Raw genomic sequence first — 27,948 nt, 5'->3', positions numbered from 1 at the left:
TATCTTGCGAATGCAGCATTCCATCGTTACACTGAAGGCATCGGGTTAGATTTCAATGCCAGCGGATAGAAGAGCAATCGGTAACACCTCCAAACTGAACTACTGGGATTTTTAAAAACTTTTTTAAACATCTTCCTACAATTTACACAGGACTACTATTCAATCAATCTAGTTGCTACGTTTTTCTCAGAACAGAGAGTTTATTCAGCCCCTGCCAGGTCTTGGTAAGAATCATGCTTAGAAAGGTGAAGCAGCATCATAGCAGTCCTGACAACAACACCTAGTGGAACCAGCTGATAAGTGTTAGAGACTAAACAAATGGATTGCCTTCTCTTCCCTGCCTGGAAGAGTGACAAGCTTCATTCTGCTGCAGGAAGCCATCCTTTAGTACCTCAATCCCTCTGTCTGTCCCTAGGCATGAGCTGATTCTACTTAATTGCAACCAATTAAGATGGAATTTACATCAGGTAAAATATTTGGCTGTATCTACTACAATCTATTTTAGGGGTGACTTCTAGAGGGGCCAAAAAATATACATTGGTAGATGTTTAGTAGTAATATGGAAAATTCTGTCTTAGTTTCTTACCTGTACTGGGCCTGGAAGTGATTCTGAACAAAGCTTTGGCCCTTGAGAGGCTGGACCGTTGCTTGGGCAGTTCCACTGGTGGAGCTCTCTTCCTGTCCAGATGGTGGCTGTGGAAGAAATCAAGACAGAAATTGAATAACAGGAAGCATACTTGTTAGCTCTGAAACTCCACTGTGTAGAATCTCTATGTGATCTTAACGAGGCTAACAGGTTTTAGCACCAAAATCCTGAATGACCATTAGATGTCAGAAAATAGTCTTAGACTACTAGCAGGAAACTGCTGTACTCCAGATCTGGTAGAAATACCATATTTTTCGGAGCATAAGACACACCTGAGTTTTGGGGGAGGAAAACAAGGGGAAAAGGCCTCTGCCTCCCGGCAATTTGCCAAACAGCAAACAGCACAGATGATATACACTGTTTGCTGTGTATTTCTGTGCATGTGTGCCTGACTCATAGAAATAGCAAAGAATTGGAGAAATGTCCATTATGGCAGTATATTAATCCCAGAAAGTTTTCTTAAACGCAATCATGCTAGCTCTTCCAAATTATTTAAATAGATGTACTCCAAACATGGCTAAGAGAGGGTTTAAGTCAGCTGCCTTATCTTAATACTAAAACAGGACACTTACATTTCAGATCATACTTTTACTGATCCTAGTAAAATTGATGTGGCTTTCTAGAAGTATTCTCTGCTATTTAAAAGAAGATACATTAGCACTGGGTGTCTTCAGATCAAGCATTTATTTTAAAAAGCTTCTTCATTTTGTTAACTTAATAATAAAGCAGTCTTTAAAAAAATAAGTCTAACAATTAGAATATTATATAGGCATTTGTAGTTATTGACTTACCTCCTTGCAGCAAAAAGAAAGAGTCAGTTTCTGATCCCTCCAGCAATTCGCCTTGGTGCAGCTTTAGTTTCACTTTCATTTTAACATGTGGGCTTGCTGGCAACTTCAATCAATCAGCTGAGTATGGGGAGGCAGATAATCAGTGGCTTATGCTAAGCAGGCTCTGTTGCTGTTTGCTGCAAGGAGGTAAATTGCTGGCAGGTAGAGACCAAAGAATGGGGGTGGGTGGGGGAAGCTACTTTCAGTGTATAAGGCGCACCCAGGTTTTCACCATTTGGGTGTGTGTGTCAAAAAGTAAACTCTGAAAAATACAGTATTTGTTAAATCACTGTTTAATAAGGAACAGTCAATCTCAACAGCTTTACTTTTTTCCCCTTCTCTCTCTCTCCATTATTGTTTTTCATTACCTTCTCTCTTTCAGTAGGAAAAATCTGTCTAAAAATAAAGGGGGAGATCTAACTAAATGTCATATTTGCAAACTGTCAATTTAAACATTCCAGTAGAATATTTTTTAAAATACATATGCACACACACATATGAATCTGTTCTATGAATTAACCTAAATAAGTGTGTGGGTGCAGCAATTTAATTACTAGTTTAAAATATTTCTTTCTCTCCACCAAAGAAATAATAAGCAAACTGGACACTGCATGCAAGACATTGACAGACTTGTGGCTGGCTAGGACAGCTGGCATATTTAGTTAAGCATAGCCCATATTTTCTATGGTTTATAGCTCTATAAATAAGCAACCTTGATATGCCAATCCCAGAAGGAATTCAAAGGTATTCTCTTTTAAGTTAATACTTTTTTAACCTTTTTCTTGGATCTCCAAATATAAGGTGTATCTTCCAAGGTATTGCAGGTCATAGAATTGATCTAAAGCAGCAGTGAGTTGCTCCCGGTTTGGACCAGTTCTTAGAACTGGTAATGGTGGGAAGCTCCGCTCACCCTCCCGGGACGCTTCTGTTCATGTGCAGAAGTGTGTTGTTTGGGCACGTGTGAGTATGCACATGAACCGGTAGCAAAATCATTTACGACTCACCACTGATCTAATTTATAATACCTAAAGTGGGTGCAATGTTTCTGTGGTTAAAGATGCTGAACTTGAGACCTGAATGCCACCCTGCAGGGTGAGCTCCTGTTCTTGTCCCAGCTCCTGTCATCCTAGCAATTTGAAAGCATGCAAATGCAAGTAGATAAATCAATACCACTTTGGTGAGTAGGTAACAGCATTCTGTGCATCTCGGCATACAGTCATGCTGGTCACATAACTACAGAAACATTTTTGGGCCACACTGGCTACCTCGGCTAAGAAACAGAGATGAGCACCAACTCCTGGAGTCAGAATCAATTGGGGAAACCTTTACCTTTAACGCCCAAATCTTTGGTTAACACTTATATAAACTTCTTTGCTTTCCTTTGTTAACTTCTAGTCTCCTTAGATATCAAATATCCCATTATTCTGCACTTTTCTCAAGTATATGATGTAAAATTAGAAGCTGTCTATTTTCTCCTATTCCCAGATTTCAATATTTATGTTGTTGTTTTGTTTTGCTATATATCAACCAAATATAAAATATAGAACAGAATCTGTTGTACATAGAAGAAAGGATATGGACTAAAAGGAAGTTAGTGAAAGAGACAAATTGTTTCAGGAGGAAATATTTGCCTACGAGTCCTCTTTTTATTAATAGAATAAATTATATGACTGTTAAGTAAAAGCAACCTTTTCCATTTGTATCCAGGGCTAGTAGGGTTTTTTTTTACATTGTCCGATTGGTATGCGGCTCCTTCTGCTTTCAAATTATTTTGACCCAGTTGACCCTTCTATTTGCAGCAATAGCAGATGCATGCATAAGCCAGCTACCATCATTAAAATGCCAGTCCACTGGCATAGGAATTAAGGATGCAGTCCAGATATTGGATGTGGTTGCTTCCTGCTATGACTTAGGCTTTGATTTTTTTTTTTACACATCACCAGTACCCTAAAATAGCAACATATGAATTGTATCTTCGTGACCTCACATTCCAAGGGCTACACTGTTCTTCCCACTAAGATAAAGGAGAATAATCTTTTAATGGGGTTCTTAAATGTAGCAAGATGAAGAGAAAAGAATGCATGGTGCCATTAATCAGGCTATTTAGGCTGTCTGTAAAAGCAAAGGAGTGGATGACTCTTGACATGCAAAGAAAGACAGACTAAAAGCACAGCACTTCACTGGCTAACACTGTTTATGCTAAAACAGGCTGTGTCGATATATTCAGAACAGTTTTTAACATTGTAAGCCAACTCCTTTTCTGCCACAGCTATATACAGTTGTTCAAAAATTTAGGCATGTCTGGCCAAACTGCACAAATCTATGTAAGAAGAAGCCAACACAATTTCTAGCAACATAACACCTTTCTCCAAATGTCCACAACTTATGTGCTGTTGTTCACAGATTCAAAAAAGAACATTGGGAATATAGCATGTGCAGAAGTTGGAACATCATTCTACTTGATTCAGTGATACTTTTTTCACTGTACTATAGAGTTGTTAATAAGACTCCAGAAGTTGATTGATTTATTAGGCCTATGGTACCATTAACTTGGCAAAGACAACTTCACAAGTGAACAAATACTCTGACCTTTCTAAATTCTCAATCTACTTGAGCAACTGCAGGCTTCTCTAAACAGCTGTCTGAGAATTTAAAAAGAAAAATTATTCACTCTTTCAGGGAAAGGTTATTAAAAAACCCTAAACGCTTTCAGCTAGCAATCTCAACTTATTAAAAATGGAAATTACTGACAGTCAAAAATACGGATATCTCCCCTAATTGCCCCCCCTCCCCCCCAAAAAGAATCCCAATTTGCTGTGAAACTGAGACAAGTAAATGGCATACACCCTTTGTTATTCATAATCCACAGAGCAGGCACTTTGCTTTTGAAGTATGGTTTAACATAGTCTTGTAAATAATAAAACATAAAAATGGTGTGGACATAATTATGGGTACCTCTTAGAACTTAAAAGACATTATTGGATTTTAGTGATCCCTCCAGTAGACTATTTGCTTTAATTAGCATCACGGCTGTCTTCAATCACGTAATCAGTCACTGAGTCTATGCGAATGGAGAAAAGTACTCAAGCGTTTTGGGCTTTGCAGTGAACAAGGACAAGAAAAAGAAAAACAGAGAGTTGTTTGAGTAGGAAGAAAAAAAATAACGTAATAGTCAAGCACGGTAAAGGCTACAAAACCATCTTCAAAGAGTTTCATGTTCATTGCCCATGGCTGCTAGTATTATCAAGAAAGTTAAAGCCCATGGGAACATAGCTAGCCTCCCTGAATGTAGCCACAAAAAGGAAAGTGAACCCAAGCTGAAAAGGATAGTTCAAATGGTAGAGGAAGAACCAAGGAAAACTTCAAAAACGATGCTGGCTGAGCTCTAAGATCAAGGTAGAAGAATATCAAATCACCATCTGTGGCAATCTGACTGAAAGTGGCCCCCACAGTAATAGATTCAAGAAAGGCACAAAAAAAGCCAGACTAGAGTTTGCTAAAGTGCATGTTGTCAAGCCACAAATCCTTTGAACAGATAAAAGAAAATTAAAGCTTGTTCATACGTCACAGAAGAACTATGCTTACTGAAAAAATAATGCTTTTAAAGAAAAGACTTCTATCTCTGTTGAGGGGGAACAAATTATGGTGGATGCTCCATAATTTTATGGAATTACTTTGTTGCCTCTAACACTCAGTGCCTTTAAAATAACCTCCTAAAAAGTTTAGCTGGCAATGGAATACTTGTCCATAGCCCCAGTTTAGTGTTGCTTACAAAACAATGATCTGCGTGAGAAAATGATTCTTTTTTAAATTCAACCTCGCCACAAAAATAATGATCTATATTATGCAATGAAATAGAAAAAAAACACCTGACAAGCCTGAAATGCTTTTGGACTAATAAAACAAAAACTGAATTGTTCAGCAATAATAATGCAGGGTATCTATGGATAAAAAAAGATGAAGCATTTCAGCAATAGAACATTTTGCTATCTAGTATGCTTTGGGGATGTATGGTAGAAGGTAGAATGGGTCCAATTAAATATATTCTGGAAGCTTGTGTCTCTAAAAATGAAGCTGAAGAAAGGCTGCATATTTCAGAAAAACAAAAATTTGAAACATGCTTGCAAATCTACCATGAAATACTGAAAAGAAAGATTAAGGTTAGAATGGTCTTCGCTTTCTCCAGATTTGAATAATGCTATAAATTTTAAAGAGAACTCAAACATGCAAGAAAACTGAAGAATATTTCTGAACTGGAATTCTTCAAGAAAAATAGGGAAAAAAATCAAAAGCAAGAACAGTAAGATAATTACTGACTACACGTTATAAAGAGCTGACTGAATATGGTCCGGGTATAATCACTATTCTTTCATTATTAATCTGTAAACGAATACATAAATAGAAGTTAGATTTTGTTACCATGTAGACGTGGTTTAGGTTTCTATTCCTTTAGGGAGTCATTACTACATATAATTTGATCATGGATGCCTAAATTTTGCTTGCATCTGTATTGTAGATGCAGATAGGTTCCTTTCTTACACCCGTTGAATTCCAGATTGGAAAACAAAATGTATATGAATCAGATACTATTTTTCCATGATCTTTTAGGCCTGAAGTAGAATGGGCTGGATGTTGGCATACATGCAATTAACTTAATATAAAAGCTTATTTTAATGTAACTTAGGTTAAGTCTTATATTCCTATAAACTTTCCAAATTCCCTGTCTTGTTTCAATTATATTAGTGTAAGTACCTGGTCACAGAAGCAGTGTTGTACAGTATTAAGGTTCTATCAAGATAGCAACGGTGCACACAAACATGTGCACAAAGGGGCATTTAAACTGAGGTAGCATGGTTTTACACGGTTAACTGTTTCAACCAAGTACAGTGATACCTCATCTTACAAACTTAATTGGTTCCAGGAGGAGGTTCGTAAGGCGAAAAGTTCGTAAGACAAAACAATGTTTCCCATAGGAAACAATGTAAAATCATTTAATGCGTGCAAGCAAAAAAAAAATTCCAAAAACGGTGCTCCGCTGGGCGCCGCCGCTCAGCTGTCACCTTTCAAAACAGCTGGGCGCTTCTCAGTGTTCTCCCGAATGCCGAACCCGGAAGTTCGGCAAAAGTTCAGGTTCGGGTTCAGGAGGTCGCCGAGAAGCCCCGCCGCCCGGCTGTCGCCTTTTGAAACAGCAGCCCCCCGAACCCGAACGCTGAACCCGAACCTTTGCTGAATTTCCGGGTTTGGCGTTCAGGAGAACGCCGAGAAGCCCCCCGGCTGTTTCAAAAGGCGACAGCCGGGCGGTGGCGCTTCTCGGCCAAACCCAAATGCCGAACCCGAACTTTTGCCGAACTTCCGGGTTCGGTGTTCGGGCGGTGGGTTCATAAGGCGAAAAAAGTTTGTAAGAAGAGGCAAAAATTTTCCATACCCCGGGTTCGTATCTCGAAAAGTTCATTTGATGAAGTGTTTATATCACGAGGTACTACTGTACATCCAATTTAAATGGCTTCAGCCTTTTCCATACACACAGGGCTATCAAACTCCTGGCCCACGGCCCAGATCCATCACACACTGACCATGCCCACGCCCAGTTTAGTGAAAATGGGAAAAGTCTCAATATGTCACATAATGCGACCGTAATGACATGAATTTGACACTTCTGATCTAGATTGTATTGAAGACCTTCAAAGAAGATGGCATTAGCCTAGGCCAGTCTAGTTGGGAATTCTGGGAGTTGTCGCCATCAAGTTTTTAAAGATAGTTGGTGAAATAAAACTCGACAAGCTGTTATTATCCCAATTATAGGTTCAACTGAAATAGCAATCTCTCTCTTCCAAGATTCCAAAGACTGGAAAGACAAGGAAGGCGCCCTCCATCCTCCTATTTTATAAAATCTCTTAGTTTTATAATTCCTGTACTGTAGGACTAGTCATCAGGTAAATACTTAATGATGCAAGAAAATGAGCTATCTTTACGGATCATAGCAATCTAAAAGGGCCTGTGGAGGTGATATTAGACATACTACTTATCCAAATTCCATAGCCACAATTGGCTCTTAAGCTCAAAGCAAAAATTACAGAGCAAGCATGAACAAATATTATCGTCATTGACTGTACCTTAATAGCCACATAATAGATAGCCACACGTCTATGATATAATATCCTGAGATATCTTATTACACGTCTATGATAGATATCCTGAGATATCTTATTACTCATAAAAGGTTTAGAACTTCTCCAACCTTTTGAAATTCCAACATATTGGAATTTTATTCTTTTGTGCCAACAAAAAGAGCACAGGCAAGGCTAGCTAGCTACAGCAAATATTTTACAAAAAGACAAATGGGTGAAACTAAAATCAAAGAAATTTAACCAAGAATTTCCTTACATGGCAGAGATAAAATGTATTATTTTATCTAATTATAAATCACTATACCTCCAATCAAGAACTCTGTTTTTTCACACACTGTTTTTTCACGCACTGTATCCAAAAGGCACAAGAGCTATTCGTTTTATTCACCTGTTTCACACAAAATATCATACAAATGTTTAACCTTCTGTCATGATCCCATTATCCCTAGTAGGTGGAGCTAGCCTCCAAGGATGGGGATGACACCATCCTACAGCCAATCAGGACTGAGTCTGAAAACTATAAATTTGGTCCTCGTCACTCGATCCCCTCTCTTTTGGCTCAGGTCTTAGCTTAAGACACATGTATTTAGCTGTCATCCTTGAAGACTAACTACCTTCCAGGAATTCTGTCAGTTTGCTTACCATGGCATTGTTCGGTTGATTCCTGAAGAAATATTAGAAATGAAAGTAGAAAAGAAACCAGAATTCTTCTTACTGGGAATAACATATAAAAAATATGAAAAATAGCAAGTATATCTAATCTTACATATGTAACAACGGTGAGAATTTTTTTCGTGCAATTTGGAAAAATGAAAATACTATTAGTATTATGAATGTTGGAGTAGATTTTATTATTGGTTGGGAAAAAGAAACACACACACACACACACACACACAAGAGAAATAAAGAAATGACCCACAGAGTCAGTCTTCTCCAGGTCCCATCAACTAGGCGGTTGGGCGGAACCTAGGGGGAAAGCCTTCTCTGTGGGGTTCCAGCCCTTTGGAACCAGCTCCCCCCAGAGATTTGTATTGCCCCCACCCTCCTCGCCTTCCATAAGAGTCTGAAGACTCTTCTATGCCGCCAGGCTTGGGGCTATTAAACTCAAGCCCCCTAACCGATGAATGCTATGTATGTTTGTGGTCTGAGTGAAAATGCCTGCCTTTTAAAAATTGGGGATTTTAGATTAATTGGATTTAGGACATTGCATTATATTGTTCTCTTTTATATGCTCCCTGAGTCCTCACAGAGGGGTAGCATATAAATCTAATAAAGGAAGGAAGGAAGGAAGGAAGGAAGGAAGGAAGGAAGGAAGGAAGGAAGGAAGGAAGGAAGGAAGGAAGGAAGGATCAGTTTAAAATGTTATAGAAAGAGACACTGAAATAAGAACAATGTTTATAATATAAAATACTGTACATATTGCAAATATAGAAATTGAATATATAGTGTGAAATAGGTTATATTGGTAATATAGATAGAGCACAATAAGAAATAAGATACAGGTATGTCACACACTGTCCAACACTTTTAAATGTTTGTGTTTGTATGTTTGAATTAAATAAAGAAATCTTTTTTTAAGTCAAACAACACTGGAAAATTAACCCCCAATGGAAATTCACAATGCTAGAATAAGTAACATTTATTGAAGAAATTTGGGAAGCCATAAAATAATTGTAGTTGTAATATTTAAACCTAGAACCTGTGTTAGTGAACTATAATTCCTAGTGGTTTCAATCAGCCTAAGACAGGGGTGGGCAAAGTTGGCTCTCTCACGAATTCTGGGAGTTGAAGTCCACATGTCATAGAATAAGATTTACAGGGAGTTAAAGATAGCTTAACAGATAGATTAACAGAATTGGAAGGGGTTTTATAAGGTCATTTAGTCCAACTCCCTACCCAAGCAAGACACCGTACACATCTGCCTCTACCTAGGATTGAACTCACAACCTCCTGATTGTGAGGCAAGAGCTCAACCTCTAGGCCACAGCAACTGATATTACAGTTCAGCAGCATCTGAAGGATCACATTTCCTGACCTCTGATCTAATTTAAAAGTGAATGGTATCAAGCATTTACTTTTGAACTTTCAGGATAAAAGGATATCCATAATACAGAAAAAGAGAAGAAAAGAATAGCATGAACTCTTCTACTTCACAAAGTAAGTCATCCAAATTCATGAACCTGGAAGCGGTTCCTGGAAAGTATCAAAGAGATTAAAAAATAAGGCCAGCATAACTGAAATTCCAGTGAGGACTGTTTTTTAAAAGAAAGAAGTTGTTTTAGGAAAATCACTACAAATCAGAACTTCAGCACAAAATATACTATGCTAGCTTAGTTGATATAGACTAAAGCAGTGTTTCCCAACCGGTGGGCCGTCAGGTGTGCCGCGAGGCGGAGGCCAGCAAAGGTTGTTTTGAAAGTCGGCCCCCTTGCGCGCATGGCTTCTCCTCGCTAATAGCGGCGGGCAATAGCCAGGGGAGGGGCGGCTTCTGCAAGTGGGAGCTCCAGGGCTGAGGCTTCCACTTGTGGCTGTCCCCGCCCGATCCGTCCTTCTCTCTGGCTTTCTTGGGGCGCGGCTCCTTCCACAGCTGTGGCTGCAGCGGCGCTGGCGATCCGTCCGCTAGCCGCTCCGAGCGCTGTACTAAAAAGACAAGTATCTAATCTATTGCACCACTGAGGCAGGAGAAAGATACCGGTACACATGATTCTAACTTTAATTTCATTATAAATATGACTTGCATTTTATGCAAAATGATAGCTGGAATTCTTGGATTTCTTAGCTTTTCTACAATAATCCCACACATCTAAGCTCTTGCATCTTTGGAAATCTATTCTTGCAATTTGTTGCCTAGTTAGTCAAAAGTTAGGCAACAAAACTTGATACCTACCTGGGAAAAAGCAAAAAAATAAACAAGTACAGGATATGATGATATCCCAAGCCGATATAATTAATATTATGGCTTCTATATGAATATTGTCTCAGCAACCAATTAGGTCGCAGAGAGTTGGCCTTATCCAGGTCTCATCGGCCAAGCAGTGCCGACTGGCAGGACCACGGGGAAGAGTTCTCTCTGTTGCAGCCCCATTCCTATGGAACCAACTCCCCCCAGAGATTTGTACCGCCCCCCACTCTCCTCACCTTCCGAAAGGCATTGAAAACACACTTATAGTTCTGCTTCAGCCAGCAGCATGATTGAGGGATGATTGAATGTTAATTATACTGGGTTTTATTTTTTTCTTCTTGTTTTTATTCCTTGTGTTGGACTATTTTAATCTTGCTATTATTTTAGTGCTGTAAGCCATCCTGAATCCGTTAGAACAGAGGTCCCCAACCTTTTTTGCACCAGGGACCGGCTTTAAGCTAGACCAGTTTTCCATGGCCCGGGGGGGGGGGGAGCTAGCTGTCAGCGGCGCCGTAAAAGGGGCGATCAAGAGAGGAATGGGTGAATGAATGGACGGAGGGTGGGAAGGAAGGAAGGAAAGAGGGAAGGTACAGGAACAGAAGAAGGGTGCAAAGAAGCAAAGAAAGGTGTGAAAGGGGAGAGTAAGAGAGGAAGGAGTGAAAGAAGGGAATGAGGGAGGAAAGAAGGGAGGAAGGAAAAGGAAAGCAAGAAATGGAGGGAGGAAAGGAAGGGAGGAAAGGAAGGAAGGAAGGAAGAAAGAAGGAAAGAGGGAAGGGACAGGAACAGAGGAAGGAAGCAAGGAAACTTATGAAAGGGGAGAGTAAGAGAGGAAGGACTGGAGGGAGGGAGGGAAGAAGGTAGGAAGGAGAAAGAAAAGAAATAGAGGAAGGAAAGGTAAAAGAGAGAAAGAAAAAGAGCAAGAAAGAAAGAAAGAAAGAAAGAGAAAGAAAGAAAGAAAGAAAGAAAGGCAACTTCAAAGAAAGGCTCACTGAGCATCTCTCACTCTCTCTCTCTTTCTATCCCTCTTTCTTTCTTTCTCTTCCTTTCTCTCTCTCCTCTTCCTTTATCTCCTCTTTCTCTCCCCCCTCTCTCCCCCTTTCCCTCTCTCTTTCTCTCTTGCTATCTCTCCCCCCTTTCCCTCTCTTTCTCCCTCTCTTTCTCTCTCTCCCCCCTCTCTCTTTCTCTCTCTCTCCCCCTTTCTCTCTCTTCTTCTCACTTTCTCTCTCTTGTTTTCTTTCTGTCTCTTTTGCTTTCTCTCTCTCTCACTCTTTCTCTCTTGTTTTGTTTCTCACGCTCTTTCTCTCTCTTGTTCTCTCTCTCTTGCTATCTCTTTCTCTCCCTCCCTTTCTCTCACTCTCTCTTTCTCACTTTCTCTCTATCTTGCTGTCTGTTGCTTTCACTCACTCTCGTTCTCTCTCCGTTCTTCTCAGCGGTGACGCGCGCACGCCCTGCCCGCCTCACATTTGCCGAGAGGACTTTCGCCCCGGGCTCTCAGCAAGGGGGTTTGCATGAGAGGCGGGGCCGGCGGAAGGTGATATTCAATGTCGGGGGCGCACGGGCGGTTTTGCGCGCGCTCCCTATCTCCCTGCTAGCCCACTCGGAATACGTATTCAAAATAAGAAAAGCCTTTGCCGGCGAAGGCTTTTCTTATTTTGAATACAGTATTCCGAGTGGGCTAGCAGGGAGATAGGGAGCGCGCGCAAAACCGCCCGTGCGCCCCCGACATTGAATATCACCTTCCGCCGGCCCCGCCTCTCATGCAGCCCCCTTGCTGAGAGCCCGGGGCGAAAGTCCTCTTGGCAAATGTGAGGCGGGCAGGGCGTGCGTTCCGGGTGCGGGAGGAGCTGCGGTGAAAGGCAGGAGGTGGCAGAGGAGCAGAGGGGGCAAATCGGGCGGGCGGTGGGCAGCGCGGAAAGGCCGAGGGGGCCCTGGCACCGCGGACCGGCTGAAAACCCCCAACGGCCCGGTCCCGGTCCGCGGACCGGCGGTTGGAGACCCCTGCGTTAGAAGAAGGGCAGCCTAAAAGTTCTATCTATCTATCAATCAATCAACCAATCAATCAATAAAAATAATAAATAAATAATAAATAAATAAATAATAAATAAACATTTTTTAAAATATTTTTGGATCTGAAAGTCTTATCCAATAAAAACATACCATTTAAAAACTTCATTTGGTTAGATTTACTGAGTTGATTCAAATTAGATAAAATGCTTATTTTGTGTGCACATTTGGCCTGGTTGAGTAGCAAGATAAAATGAGGAGGCAGGAATCCCCTTTGAACAATGTGCTATATCTTCATGAAACAATAACAAACCTGGCAAAAAGAGCCACAATGGTATCATCTGATTTCCATACCATGATTTTAAATGCTTTTCATATTTATCTATGAACAAGTTCGTATTTTTTTACTCTGAATGTAAGGGATTTCTGCACCTGAACATTATTTCTTTCCTACCAGCAGTGAATGTATCATTGACTGATTCATGATTTATTGAAGTGAAGAGTCAATGGCTTGTTCATCTGACATAACTTTATTACCGCGCAGTTGCATACATATATCAAGATAGGTAGGTAGGTAGGTAGGTAGGTAGGTAGAAAGAAGATGGATGGATAGGATAGGATAGGACAGGATGGGATGGCATGGCATGGCATGGCATGGGACAGGACAAGACAAGGCAAGGCAACAACACAAGAGCACGCAACAGATTCAAACTTAATATTAACCGCTACAAACCTGACTGTAAAAAATATGACTTTAACAATCGAGTTGTCGAAGCGTGGAACTCATTACCGGACTCAATAGTGTCAGCCCTTAACCCCCAACATTTCTCCCTTAGACTATCCACGATTGACCTCTCCAGGTTCCTAAGAGGTCAGTAAGGGGCATACATAAGTGCACTAGTGTGCCTTTCGTCTCCTGTCCAATTGTCTTTCCTTTATCTCATACAGTGGTCCCTCGACTTGCGCGTTCTCGATTAGCGCGAAACGCTGCAACGCGGTTTTTCAAAAAATATTATTTAAAAAATAAAATATTAAAATATTATTTTTTAAAAAAAAATTTTTTTTTTTAAATTTTTTTTTTTTATTCTGTTCCCTGAATGGAGACCGCCGGCCGCTCAATCGGGCCGGCAGGGAACAGAATGGAGCCTTCCGCGGCGGGGCTGGTAAGGGGGGGAGCCGAGGGGGGAGCAGCAGGGAGCCCACGTTGGAGACCCTCCGCGGCGGCGGGGGCTGCTGCTGTTGCTGCTGGCTGTTGTTTCCGCCGCTGCCTCTCTTAAGCTCGCCTGGGGGCGGTTGGGGGGGTCGGGCCCCGCGTCTCCTGGAGGGTGGCGGCGCAGCAGCCTGCCTCCCCCGCGCTTTACTGCGGCCGCATCGGGGCGGCGACCTGAGGGGGTGCCGCGACTGGGTTGCGGAGCGGCGGCAGCAACTCCTGAAGGGGGCTCCCGCGCGAGCCAGCCGGGAAATCCTCGCGCCTTCCGCCCGCTCTCCCGACAGGCACTAAACTTGCAACTTCTCCCCGGCGCCGGCCGTGCAAGTTTAGTGCCTGTCGGGAGAGCGGGCGGAAGGCGAAGGTCCAAAGTCCGTATCCCTCCGCTGGAGGGAATCGGCGGGTACGCGTCTTTCTCTCCTTTCCCTCCCACCGCTTCGAATAGGTCCGGAAAAGACTCCGCCCTTCTCTCTTTAAAAAGCCCGAAGAGGGGATTGCGGAACCTCGCCCCATTGTAAATACAGAGCGGGAGGAAGGGGAGGGGGGCGGCGGCAAGGAACATGGCAGGGAGCGGAGGCGCGGGCGAGACCAAACGCCGCGGAAAGCAGAGGGGAGGACGCGGGGTCGAGGCGCCTCGGGCCGGCCAGCCCGCGTCGCCGCTTCTCGGCCCGGCGCCCCTCGGGTTGGACTCTCTTTCAGCCGCCGCCAGTCCGGAGAGCGTAGGCGAGGCGGCCCGCGGTTCACCATCCACATCCTCCAGTTTGTTGTTCTCATGGCGCTCTGGCAATTCTCCATTCCTTTCGTCCTTCAGAGCTTTTAAGAATGACGGTGAGCGGGGCGAATCGGGCGGGCGGGGGGTAGCGGCAAGGAGCCCGGAAAAATCACCATTGCATTGCCAGCCTCCGAATTTGCGTCGCTCCACCTTCTGCGCATGTGCGGCCAGGGCGCGCATGCGCAGAAGGTTTTTTACTTCCGCATCCAGTATAACGCGGAAATCGGTTAGCGCGGGAGGTCTTGGAACGTAACCCCCGCGCTAACCGAGGGATCACTGTATATCATATACAGTCATACCTCGTCTTACGAACCTAATTGGTTCCAGGGGCAGGTTCGTAAGACGAAAGGTTCGTAAGACGAAACATTGTTTCCCATAGGAAACAATGTAAAGTCAATTAATCCATGCAACCCAAAAAAACCCCCGCAAAAAAACTGCGTTCGGCAACTACTGGGAAGCCGCACGGCTATTTTAAAAGGTGACAGCCGGGCTGGGGGGCTTCCCAGCACCACCCCGAACCCGGAAGTTCGGCAAAAGTTCGGGGTTCGGGAGGTTGCTGGGAAGTTCCCCAGGCCGGCTGTCACCTTTTAAAACAGCCGCGGGGCTTCCCAGCAGCTTCCCGAAGCCGCGCAGCTGTTTTAAAAGGTCACAGCCGGGCTGGGGGGCTTCCCAGCACCCCCCCGAACCCTGAACCCGGAAGTTCGGCAAAAGTTCGGGGTTCGGGAGGTTGCTGGGAAGTTCCCCAGGCCGGCTGTCACCTTTTGAAACAGCCGCGGGGCTTCCCAGCAGCTTCCCGAAGCCGAACGCCAAAGCCGAACTTCCGCGTTCGGCGTTTGGCGACTGCTGGGAAGCCGCGCGGCTGTTTCAAAAGGTGACAGCAGGCCTGGGGGGCTTCCCAGCACCCCCCCCGAATCCCGAACCCGGAAGTTTGGCAAAAGTTCAGGGTTCGGGGGGGTGCTGGGAAGCCCCCCAGTCCGGCTGTGACCTTTTAAAACAGCCGGGCGGCTTCCCAGCTGTCTCCGAACGCCGAACGCAGAAGTTCGGGTTTGGCGTTCGGCTTCGGGAGACAGCTGGGAAGCCGCACGGCTGTTTTAAAAGGTCACAGCCGGGCTGGGAGGCTTCCCAGCACCCCCCTCCCCGAACCCCAAACCCAGAAGTTCGGCAAAAGTTCGGGGTTCGGGGGGGTGCTGGGAAGCCCCCCAGCCTGGCTGTGACCTTTTAAAACAGCCGCGCGGCTTCCCAGCTGTCTCCCGAAGCCGAACGCCAAACCCGAACTTCCGCGTTCGTAGACAGCTGGGAAGCCGCGCGGCTGTTTTAAAAGGTCACAGCCGGGCTGGGGGGCACCCCCCCGAACCCCGAACCCGGAAGTTCGGCAAAAGTTTGGGGTTCGGGGGTGTGTGTGTAGATTTGATATCCACATTTTATGGGAGCTTTATAAAAAAAATTCTCAAAGCAACACAATTATGTGAAGCTATCAGTCAATTTCCTCTTTGTTTCCATTCGAACATTAGATTGGCAAAATTCCATTTTAATACTTTACTTGGCTACCAACTCAATCCCGGGGTGCATAAATCAGGAGAGGTTGGCTTAGAGCCTGTCTGCAGAAACATAATTCTACTGGAACAAGAATGAATCTTCTTTATTCTTCAAAGTACTCAGTTCCTTTAACTTAAGTCAGTTTTTATATTTTGTGATTATGTTTGTCATTCTATTTCCAAATAAGTAACTCCCTAGCCACCTGTGGATTATAAATTCTTGCCCCATACAAGCACTGCTTTATAGTACTATTATAACCTATATTATTAAACGACTGGAGGAGAAATGTTAAAAGGTATATTCTAGTCCATACTCTTGTACTATCTGCAAAATAGCACAGGTGCTTGGGATTAATTATAGGATGGCAACAGCTATTTGTGGAAAGAAAATTCTTACTATGATTCCAAACTCAATATACAGTGATACCTTGTCTTACAAACCCCTCGTCATACAAACTTTTCGAGATACGAACCCGGGGTTTAAGATTCTTTTGCCTCTTCTTCCAAACTATTTTCACCTTACAAACCCAAGCCACCGCCACTGGGATGCCCCACCTCCGGACTTCTGTTGCCAGCGACGCTCCCGTTTTTGTGCTGCTGGGATTCACCACCCATTCACCATGGGAAACACCACCTCCGGACTTCTGTGTTTTTGCGATGCTGCAGGGGAATCCCAGCAGTGCTAAAATGGGTGCTTCGCTGGCAACAGAAGTCCAGATGTGGGGTTTCCCAGCGAGGGGAGCCTCAGCAAAATTGCAGCATCACAAAAACATGGAAGTCCAGAGGTGGAGTTTCGAGGACTTCCGTGTTTTTGTGATGCAGCAATTTCGCTGAGGCTCCCCTTGCTGGAAACCCCACCTCCGGACTTCCGTTGCCAGCGCTGCTGGGATTCTCCTGCTGGGATTTCCCTGCAGCATCACAAAAACATGGAAGTCCAGAGGTGGGGTTTCCCATGGAGGGGAGCCTCAGGGGAATCCCAGCAGCGCAAAAACGGAGGCTTTGGCTGGCAAAAGGGGTGAGTTTTGGGTTTGCACGCATTAATCGCTTTTCCATTTATTCCTATGGGAAACATTGTTTCGTCTTACAAACTTTTCACCTTACAAACCTCGTCCCGGAACCAATTAAGTTCGTAAAATGAGGTATCACTGAAGTTTGGAAACAGTATATCGAGCCATTGCTGACCAAGAAGTATAGACTTAATATGTCCATGGAGATTCTGTCATCAATTCATGGTTGTCCCAAAGGTGCTTTTTCAAGAAGCAACTGGACTTTCTGGTTTTTCTTTGAAGATGTTTCTAGTCCAGCCCCCTGCTCAAAGAGTCATTTTTCTTTGAAGAGCTGAAGAAGATTCTTGGATGAGAAGTGAAAACGTCTTCAAAGAAAAACCAGAAAGTCCAATTGCCTCTTGAAAAAGCAACTATAGGCTTAATGTACTGTATGTATTAAATGGAAATTGAATAAAACTTAGTAGATGTTCCACACTCTTTCTTGGCAGCAGCTCTCCAGTCCAAAGAAGACAAAAATGCAATCTATCAAACTTGCACATTTTTATAGCAATAGCCTCTTTCTGAGCGTGCTGAATGCAAAAGGCAATTTGAATTGAGAAAAAGTGCTTCGGAATATGGGGAAAAAAGCAGCACTTGTCTTCAACTTAGTAATGTAGCCGGACAATCCTGGAAATACTGCAGTGAAAAGCAAACTGGATCCATATATGCAGTCCTATGAATTTCAAAACAGTTGATATTGCAAACCCATCTTCTAGAAGAAGGGAAACTGATTCCAAACCTCCACTTTGTGGCTATATCCATTATTAGAAAAGGCTTCAGGAGCAAACCTTGAGGCAAAATCCAGAGCCAGAGACCCAGATGCAGTTTGTGACTGTGTACAGCCATGTTCTGATAACTCCTGCAATACAGCTGGGACCAATTGTATTGGCTGTGCCATTCCATTGGATTATTTCAGTGACGTGGAGAGAGGGGAACTGCTGCTTGGGTAACAATCTATCCTCTATACCAGCGTTTCCCAACCGGTGTGCCGTGGCACACTAGTGTGCCACGAGACACAGCCAGGTGTGCCGCCAAGCTCCTAGGGAAAAAGGAGAGCTTAAGGAGAGCCCTGCCCAGCTGGAGATTCCCTGGCAGCACCAGGTAGAAGCCGGCAATGCAGCACCCTTTTCCAGTGCCGCGCAAGGAGCTGGGCTTTGGAGTTTGGGGTGGGGAGCAATGAAAGTGCGGAGGCCGGCGCCGTGGCTGCCCCCACCCCCCAGTGCCTCCGTTCCCCTCGCGCCCCTGGCTTCTCGCCGCTGACGCCCGCCCGCCCGCTCGATCTGCCCCTTTCTTCAGCTCCTCTGGCGAGCGCTCGGAGAAAACCTTCTCACAGCGGAGGTCGGAGAAGGCTCTTTGGAACGTCGGGGGTGCGTGCGCGCGCGCGCCCTATCCCCCAGCCAGTCTACCCGGAAAAGCTTTGCCGGCCTCCGCAGAGAAGGAAGAGAGAGAACAAGAGAGAGAAAGAAAGGAAGAGAGAGAAAGAGATAGCAAGAGAGACAGAATGAGAGAGAGAGAGAAAGAGAAAGAAAGAAAGAGACAGCAAGAGGGGGAAAGGAGGGAGAGAGAAAGAGAGCCAAAGAGAGAGGAAGGAAGGAAGAGAGAAAGAAAGAGATAGCAAGAGAGACAGAATGAGAGAGAGAGAGAAAGAGAAAGAAAGAAAGAAAGAAAGAGACAGCAAGAGGGGGGAAGGAGGGAGAGAGAAAGAGCAAAAGAGAGAGGAAGGAAGAGAGAAAGAAAGAGATAGCAAGAGAGACAGAATGAGAGAAAGAAAGGAAAGAAAGAAAGAAAGACAGCAAGAGGGGGGAAGGAGGGAGAGAGAAAGAGCAAAAGAGAGAGGAAGGAAGGGAGAGAGAAATAGAGCGAAAGGGATGGAGAGAGAGAGAAAGAGGGAGGGAGAGAAAGAGGGAGGGAGAGAGAAATAGAGCGAAAGGGAGAAAGAGAGATTTTTTTTGTCCAAACCTTTTTGCGCCCTCCCCCTCAATGTTCCCCAGGATTTTGAAAATGTGAATAATGTGCCGCGGCTCAAAAAAGGTTGGGAAACACTGCTCTATACTAACCTACCCAGACCTCATGCTCTGCAGAGGACATTCAAGCTTTGCATACGGCACTGAAACAACATGGAAAGCAGCAGTCATTGGTTAAGTCTTTGCTTGATTGGCATAGAGCGTGACACCAGGGGCCACTTTCAATGGTGGGAGTGGTCAACATGCCTCACTGGCATAATGACAAGTAGACTGATAACTCTGCACTGTGCAATAACCATAAGAAAACTTTAGCCCTAAAGTTGGGCACATTGATCCCCGGTTTCTTTGACGATCTGCAAGAAATATATGTCGTATGCAAGACTGCTGTTATCAATATGGAGCTGAGCAGACTGCAAAAGGACATCATTGCCCTTCAAAAGACAAAGCTCTCTGACTCAGGATCTGTTAAGGAGAGAAACTTCTCATTCTTCTGGCAAGGAAGACCATCAAATGAGACTAGGGAATACGGGGTGGGCTTTGCGGTCAAAAACACCCTACTAGGATTAATCACTCTATCTGCCGTAGGGAGCAAGAAGATTCTGTCCTTACAGCTCCACTTGCTATCAGGACCAGTCACTCTTATTAGCACATATGCACCAACTTTATCATTGTTAGCAGAATCTAAAGCCCGGTTTTACAATGATCTGGTCACCACTATCAAGAAAGTCCCTGAGAAAGAATCACTGTTTATCATTGGAGATTTTAATGCCAGAGTTGGAGCCAATTATAGTTCTTGGCCTATGTGTTTAACTCCGTTTGCTGTTGGGAAGGTGAATGAAAATGGCCAACGCCTACTGGCGTTTTGCTGCTACTATGGTTTATGTGTTAGCAATACAGTGGTACCTCAAGATACGAACCCCTCGTCTTACGAACAACTCGAGATACGAACCCGGGGTTCAGAAAATTTTTGCCTCTTCTTATGAACTTTTTTCGTGTTACGAACGCCAAACCCGAACTTCCGGGTTCGGCATTACGGAGGCTGCTGGGAAGCCCCGCAGCCCGGCTGTCACCTTTTAAAACAGCCAGGGGGCTTCCCAGTTGCCTCCCGAAGCCAAACACGGAAGTTCGGGATTGGCGTTCGGCTTTGGAAGGCTGCTGGGAAACCACATGGCTGTTTTAAAATGTGACAGCCGGGCTGCGGGGCTTCTCGGCGGCGGCGGCAGGTACGTAAGACGGAAAACGTTCAGGAGGCCGCTTTGGGTTTTTGGCTGGGAGGGAGGGCAGGAGGTCCGACGCTGGGGGAGGGAGTCAGGAAGGTCCTCCTGCTCCCCCCCTCAGCGAAAAACACAAAGACGGTCTGCCGCCGCATGACAGGCAGGGCGGAGCAGCGTGGAGCAAAGGGAGTCTGAAACCGCCAGCGGCTTCAGCTTCCCATTGCTCCGCGGGCGGCGGCAGACCGCCTTTGTATTTTTGGCTGGGGGGGAAGCAGGAGGCGCAGGATCGGGCCGGCGGCAGGCGCGGGGAGAGGCAGCAGGTCTGCATCCTGGGCGGGTGGGCGGGCGAGGAGGCGCGACCGAGCGGGCCGGCTCAGGCTCTGGCTAGGACGGGGCAGGCAGCAGCTGGGCGTGGCAGCGAGGGTGCATCCGACTCGGGGCTGGCGGCGCCTTGGCTTCCCTGGCTTCCCTGGCCGCTTCCCTGGCCGCTTGGCGCTGCGATCTTCCAATCTTCCCTTGGCGATCTTCCGATCTTCCCTGGATTCCCTGGCCGCTTCCCTGGCCCCCTGGCACTGCGATCAGAAGATCGCAGCACCAGGCGGCCAGGGAAGTGGCCAGGGAAGCCAAGGGGAGATCGGAAGATCGCAGCGCCAGGCGGCCAGGGAAGCAGCCAGGGAAGCAGCCAGGGAAGCCAAGCTGGGAGCAGCGCACCGCAGGCAACGCATGCTGCTATATCCCGGGCCGGCCAGGCTCAGTGGATCCAGCCACGGCCCCTTTCCCCACTGCTCCCGGCTTCCCTGGCCGCCTTGGCTTCCCTGGCCGCTTCCCTGGCCGCTTGGCACTGCGATCTTCCGATCTTCCCTTGGCAATCTTCCCTGGCTTCCCTGACCGCTTCCCTGGGTGCCTGGCACTGCGATCTTCCGATTGCAGCGTCAGGCGGCCAGGGAAGCGGCCAGGGAAGCGGCAAGGGAAGCGGCCAGGGAAGCCAAGGGGAGATCGGAAGATCGCAGTGCCAGGCAGCCAGGGAAGCAGCCAGGGAAGCCAAGCCGGGAGCAGCGCACCGCAGGCAACGCACGCTGTGATATCCCGGGCCGGCCAGGCTCAGCGGATCCAGCCACGGCCCCTTTCCCCGCTGCTGCCAGCTTCCCTGGCCGCCTTGGCTTCCCTGGCCGCTTCCCTGGCTGCTTGGCGCTGCGATCTTCCGATCTTCCCTTGGCGATCTTCCCTGGCTTCCCTGGCCACTTCCCTGGCTGCCTGGCGCTGCGATCTTCCGATTGCAGCATCAGGCGGCCAGGGAAGCGGCCAGGGAAGCAGCCAGGGAAGATCGCCAAGGGAAGATCGGAAGATCGCAGCGCCAGGCAGCCAGGGAAGTGGCCAGGGAAGCCAGGGAAGATCGCCAAGGGAAGATCGGAAGATCGCAGCACCAAGCAGCCAGGGAAGCGGCCAGGGAAGCCAAGCCGGGAGCAGCGCACTGCAGGCAACGCACGCTGCGATATCCCGGGCCGGCCAGGCTCAGCGGATCCAGCCACGGCCCCTTTCCCCACTGCTTCCGGCTTCCCTGGCCGCCTTGGCTTCCCTGGCCGCTTCCCTGGCCGCTTGGCGCTGCGATCTTCCAATCTTCCCTTGGCGATCTTCCCTGGCTTCCCTGTCCACTTCCCTGGCTGCCTGGCGCTGCGATCTTCCAATTGCAGCATCAGGCGGCCAGGGAAGCGGCCAGGGAAGCGGCCAGGGAAGCCAAGGGGAGATCGGAAGATCGCCAAGGGAAAATCGGAAGATCGCAGCGCCAGGCGGCCAGGGAAGCGGCCAGGGAAGCCAGGGAAGCCAAGCCGGGAGCAGCGCACTGCAGGCAACGCACGCTGCGATATCCCGGGCCGGCCAAGCTCAGCGGATCCAGCCACGGCCCCTTTCCCCGCTGCTCCCGGCTTCCCTGGCCGCCTTAGCTTCCCTGGCTTCCCTGGCCGCTTCCCTGGCTGCTTGGCGCTGCGATCTTCCGATCTTCCCTTGGTGATCTTCCGATCTTCCCTGGCTTCCCTGGCCGCTTCCCTGGCTGCCTGGCGCTGCGATCTTCTGATTGCAGCGTCAGGCGGCCAGGGAAGCGGCCAGGGAAGCCAAGGGGAGATCGGAAGATCGCAGCGCCAGGCGGCCAGGGAAGCGGCCAGGGAAGCCAGGGAAGCCAAGCTGGGAGCAGCGCACCGCAGGCAATGCAAGCTGCGATATCCCGGGCCAGCCAGCTCAGCGGATCCAGCCACGGCCCCTTTCCCCGCTGCGTCGGGCGCCGCCAGCCCCGAGTCGGACACACCGTCGCCGCCGCGCCCAGCCGTTGCCCGCCCCGTCCTAGCCAGAGCGTGAGCCGGCCCGCTTGGTCGCGCCTCCTTGCCCGCCGCCCGCCCGCCCGCCCAGGATGCAGACCTGAAAAACGTGGAGGTTGGTGAACAAAGGCCAGAACTTTCGGCTTCCGGGTGGATGGGAGGAGCTAAGCGGCCGGAGGAATCAATGCCACTGGGCTGGCAACATCTCCCCAATGTAAAAAGCCAAAAGAAAAACGCGGAGGCTGCAGGAGTTGGGATGTGTGGGAGAGATCCGCGGGAGAACTGGGGGGACCCCAGCCCATGCCTGCTGCTTGCTCTCCCGGAAAGACCCCAGCCCACACCTTCGGGAGCTTCCCAGCCGTGTCCCTTCCACGGGGCAGTGGCCACGGCTCCCCCCAGTTCTCCCGCTGACTCTTTCCACACACGCACACCATCCCCAGCCTCCGCGCTGCCAGGGTTGGCTGTCATCTTCTAAAGAAGCAAGAAGAGGAGGAAGAGCTGGCCGCCAGTGGTGGCGGAGGAAGGCGCCCAGCTTCTCTTCCTTGCTTCTTTAGAAGATGACAGCCAGCCGGCGGCATGGAGAATGTGGCCCGGAGGCTGGGAGGGAGGCAGAATACAGGAGGAGGAGGAGGAGGGAGGCCAGGAGGGAGAGGGGGAAGGAGGGAGGGAGGAAATCAGAGAAGAGGCACGTACAAACCGCCCGTGCGTTTCCCTCCCTTCCCTTCCAGTCATTGCAAGCCGGACAGTAACTGTTGACTTTTTCGTTAATCCACCCACGAGGCTCCCTCCGGGCAGCCTGCGCTGTCTCCCCCGTCTCCCCCCCCCCTCCACCCACACCTGAACAAAATCCAAATGCCGGCGGAAATGAGGCAAAAGGGGTGAATTTTGGGCTTGCACGCATTAATCGCTTTTCCATTGATTCCTATGGGAAACTTTGTTTCGTCTTACGAACTTTTCACCTTACGAACCTCCTCCTGGCACCAATTAAGTTCGTATCATGAGGTATTACTGTATATTCTTCAAAACAAAGCCTCAACACAGAGTCTCTTGGAGGCATCCAAGATTGAGGCACTGGCACCAGCTCGACTTGATACTGGCCAGGTGTTCTAATCTTCCCAGAATTACAATCACACGTAGCTATCAGGGTGCTGATGCGATACAGACCATTGCTTGCTGTGCAGCAGAATAAAACTACAAGCAAAAAGATTGCATCACTCAAAGAAGGAAGGAAGACACCAAATCGATATCAGCAAGACCAGCAACCAGGGCAAAGTGGAGAAATTTGCACATGCATTACAGGAAATGCGCCCAAGCCCGGATGAAGCAAACACATCCAAAAGATGGGAATATTTCAAGAATGCTGTCTATAACACCACCCTTTCAGTATTCAGTAAGAAGATAAGAAAGACAGCAGATTGGTTTGAAGCCCACTCAAAGGAGCTGACACCATCCATGAAGGAAAAAAGGAGAGCGCTGGTTGCATATAAAGCCTGCTTCAGTGTGCGCAATCTACAGGTTCTGCAATCTGCTCGAAACAAAGTCCAACAGGCCGCCAGGAGATGTGCAAATGACTATTGGTTGCAGCTATGCTCTTGAATCCAGATAGCAGTTGACACAGGTAACATCAAGGAGATATATGATGGCATCAAGCAGGCCTTAGGACTATCACAGAAGAAATCTGCCCTTTTGAAATCTGCTACAGGTGAAGTTATCCAGGACCAAATACAGTAGATGGCACGCTGGGTGTAGCACTACTCTGAGTTATATCCTAGAAAAAAATGTGATAACTGATGAGGCTTTGAACAGCATTGAGTGCCTGCCTGTCTTGGAGGAGCTTGACAGTGAACCAACCTTAGAGGAAGTAAACACTGCTCTGGACTCCCTTGCCTCAGGCAAGATACCTGGGAAAGATAATATCCCTGCCAAAATTTTGACGTGCTGCAAAGTGATCATCCCCATAGAACTGCATGCAATCTTCTGTCTCTGTTGGAGGGATGGTGGAGTACCACAGGACATGAAGGATGCAAATATCATCACACTATATCAGAACAAAGGTGACAGGGACGACTAATGACTACCGTGACATCTCTCTTCTAAGTGTGGTAGGGAAGCTGCTTGCCCGTGTCGAACTGAAGAGGCTCCAGGTGCTTGAAGAGAGAATCTATCCAGAATCACAGTGTGGATTCAAAGCCAACCGGTGCACTACGATATGACAGCTGCAGGAGAAATGCAGGGAGTAAATACAGTCACTTTTTGTAGAGTTTATAGATCTCATGAAAGCTTTTGACTTGGTTAGTAGGGACAGCCTTTATAAAATCCTCCCCGAGATCAACTGTCCACCCCAGCTCCTCAACATCATCAGGTCCTTTCATGAGGAAATGAAGGGCACAGTAGTTTTTGATGGCTTAACATCAGATTTCTTTGACATTCAAAGTGGAGTGAAACAGAGCTGCGTCCTTGCTCCAATTCTATTTGGGATCTTTTTTGCTGTTGTGCTGAAGAATGATTTTGGAACTGTAACAGAGGGAGACCAGACCAGATCAGAAGGAAAATTCTTTACCCCCTCTAGATTGAGAGCAAAGTCCAGCTGAAATGCTTATGGGATTCCCTCTTCGCTGACAATTCTGCCGTTACTGCTTATTCTGCCGAAGATCTGCATCGACTCGTTGATTGTTTTAGCAAGGCCTGCCAAAATTTTAGATTAACTATCAGCCTGAAAAAAAGCAAGTCATGGGTCAGGATGTGGATTCACCTCCCATATTACAATCTTTGCACAAGAATTGGAGATCGTCCATGACTTTTTGTACCTTGGCTCAACCATCGCCAACATTCTTTCTCTAGATACTGAGCTGAATAAACGTATTGGTAAAGCAGCCACCACATTCTCTAGACTCTATGGCTTAATAAGAAGCTGACAGAACATACAAAGATCCAGGTTTATAGAGCTGTGTCCTGAGCACACTCTTATATTGCAGTGAGTTCTGGACCCTTTACATACAGCAAGAGAGAAAGTTGAATACCTTCCATATGCACTGTCTCCATAGTATCCTTGGTATCACCTGGCATGACAAAGTTCCAAATAGCACAGTCTTGAAACATGTTGTAATTTCTAGCATGTATACACTATTGAAACAGCAATGTCTTTGCTGGATTAGGCATGTTGTGAGAATGGATGATAGGTGAATTCCGAAAGATCTCCTGTATGGTGAACTAGTGCAGGGAAAGCGCCCCAGAAGGAGACCACAGCTGTGATACAAGGATATCTGCAAGAGGGATATAAAGGCCTTGGAAATGGACATTAACAGCTGGGAAACCTTGACCTCTGATCGTTCAGCTTGGAGGCTAAAGATGCAACATGGCCTTCTCCATTTCGAGGAGACACTTGTTCGGCAAGCTGAGGCAAAGAGGCAGTCTTGGAACCAGCAAAATCCAGGGGCCAGGCAGGGGACAGAATGGATCTGCACTCAGTGTGGAAGAGATTGCCACTCTTTGATTGGCCCTTTAGCCAGACTAGATACTGTTCTAGAAACTCTTTCCAGAGCACGATAGCATCGTCTTTCAAGACTGAAGGTTGCCAATGAATGAATGATATTTCCAAGTGAAATATTGTCCCACCCTGAGTCACGCTAATGCAAATCACTTCTATGCCTTCAGATATTTGGATCTGAATAACTAAAGATTGCCCACTTTCATATGATTATGCTTCTCCACTGAGATGAGATGATCCCCATATCACTGCTGGTACCTATGAAGCTCAGAAATCAGTCTGGGATTTCTACCCTTGAAAAATTAATACAGCGTCCTCTCAGGGCCAATTTATTCTAGGAGTATTTTTCCATACCTAACTCACTTGGATGGCATAAAATGCATTTCTCAATATAGTATTTCTTTCTGATATTATTTCTTCTTCAATGCAACAGATGTCTCCCCCCACCCAAAGATATATTTTGTAATGAATCATTGCTGAATACAATTTTTGCATGCAGTTGAGTTCTGACATTCCAAACTAGTAGAATAGTTCTTATTGATGGAAGTGACTTCAAAGCCCTAGAACTGGGTTTTAAACATTTTCCCACCACTTTCAGCTTTGATCAGATGTCAAGAGAAGATGGGAGAGAGAAGGAGTTTAATTTCCAGTTTCCACCTAACCTAACTGCATACTTACAAATAATGCACCTTTTAAAACCCTGGGGGGGTTTCTACTTGAATACAAATATAAAGAATACACTTTTTTTTTAAAAAGATCCAAAACAGGTTTTATGTTCTTACATCTCCTAAAAGAGCAGTATTCGACTTGTGGATTTTAGCATGAATTTGGGCTATAGGTTGAAATGATAAAGTACACATGATCTTAAAAACTATTCCTATTTCTCCTGAAACTATATTATATACTGAGATAGAGACAGATCTTTTCCTATTGTTGATTTGAAGTACATTCTATCTATTCCCAAGTCAACACAAAATATATCAATATAAAATTTGTGTTTGTATTACTGATTCTATCCTGATTTTCTTCCTTAGTTCTGTGTTACTGATGCAACCTGCAGTATAACATTGTACAATATTTTATGCTTTCGGGAGTATGGATTAAAGATAGAAGAGCTAGTGATTCTCTCCCAGATCCCTCTCGCCATAGTTCCTTGTAAGGTGTTCAGCCCCAAGTTTTCCAAGCTGGCGTGTAGCCAGCGTGGTTTCTCCCTGACCGACAGCTGATCCGCCCCTCCCAAGCTGTCGGCGGGGGAAAAACCTCCAGCTTCTCTGGCTCTGTCTGAGGCTGCCATCATGCGCACCCACCTCCCCTGTGACCTCAGAAGAAGGCAAAAAATTGGGGGGGGGCTGATGGAGGCCAGCCCCCTAGTGCCAATGAAGCCCCCCCACGGATTTTCACTAGTGTCTGGATATGGCCACGCATCCAAAATCAAACACATCCCATCCACGCAAGGAGCCGCCCCCACCCCCCCATGCCTCCGGCCCCCTCGCACCCATGGCTTCTCGCTGCTGTCCCCCGCCCGCCCACTCTGCCTCTCTTTCTCCTCCTCCGCTTCCCGCCTTGGTGTGTGGCTCCTCCCGCAATGGCGGTGACGGCTGTGGCTTCTCATCCTCTTCATCCGGCTGCTGGATCTGCAGTTTGCCAAGGGCTGGAAGGCTCACGTACTGTAGAGGGCAGCAAGTCCCTCTCCTCGATTCCCCCTCCCGGGCTTTTAAATTGGAGACCCGTCCGGCCGTGAAAGGCACCCGACATTCCAAATCACCTTCGCCGGCCTCCACTGTGAGAAGAACGCCCGCCCCGCCCCTCCCTTCGCTGAGAGCGCTTTCGTCCCAGGCTATCAGCAAGGGGGCTGCAGGAGAAGCAGGGCGGGCGTTCTTCTCACAGCGGAGAAATAGCCAAAA

General features: G+C 46.8%; 1 protein-coding gene across 1 annotated transcript in view; it reads right to left on the bottom strand.

The window, feature by feature from the left end:
* The window catches only part of USP43 (ubiquitin specific peptidase 43), a 156,130-nt gene that overhangs the window by 75,102 nt on the left and 53,080 nt on the right, over positions 1-27,948 (bottom strand). Inside the window, exon 3 of the mRNA XM_070739727.1 lies at positions 587-693. Within this exon, the coding sequence (XP_070595828.1) occupies positions 587-693 (107 nt within the window). The remainder of the gene's footprint in view (positions 1-586; positions 694-27,948) is intronic.

The sequence above is a fragment of the Erythrolamprus reginae genome, chromosome 2 (assembly GCF_031021105.1).
Source record: "Erythrolamprus reginae isolate rEryReg1 chromosome 2, rEryReg1.hap1, whole genome shotgun sequence".
Lineage (NCBI taxonomy): Eukaryota > Metazoa > Chordata > Lepidosauria > Squamata > Dipsadidae > Erythrolamprus > Erythrolamprus reginae.
This window is presented reverse-complemented; position numbering and strand designations above follow the sequence as displayed.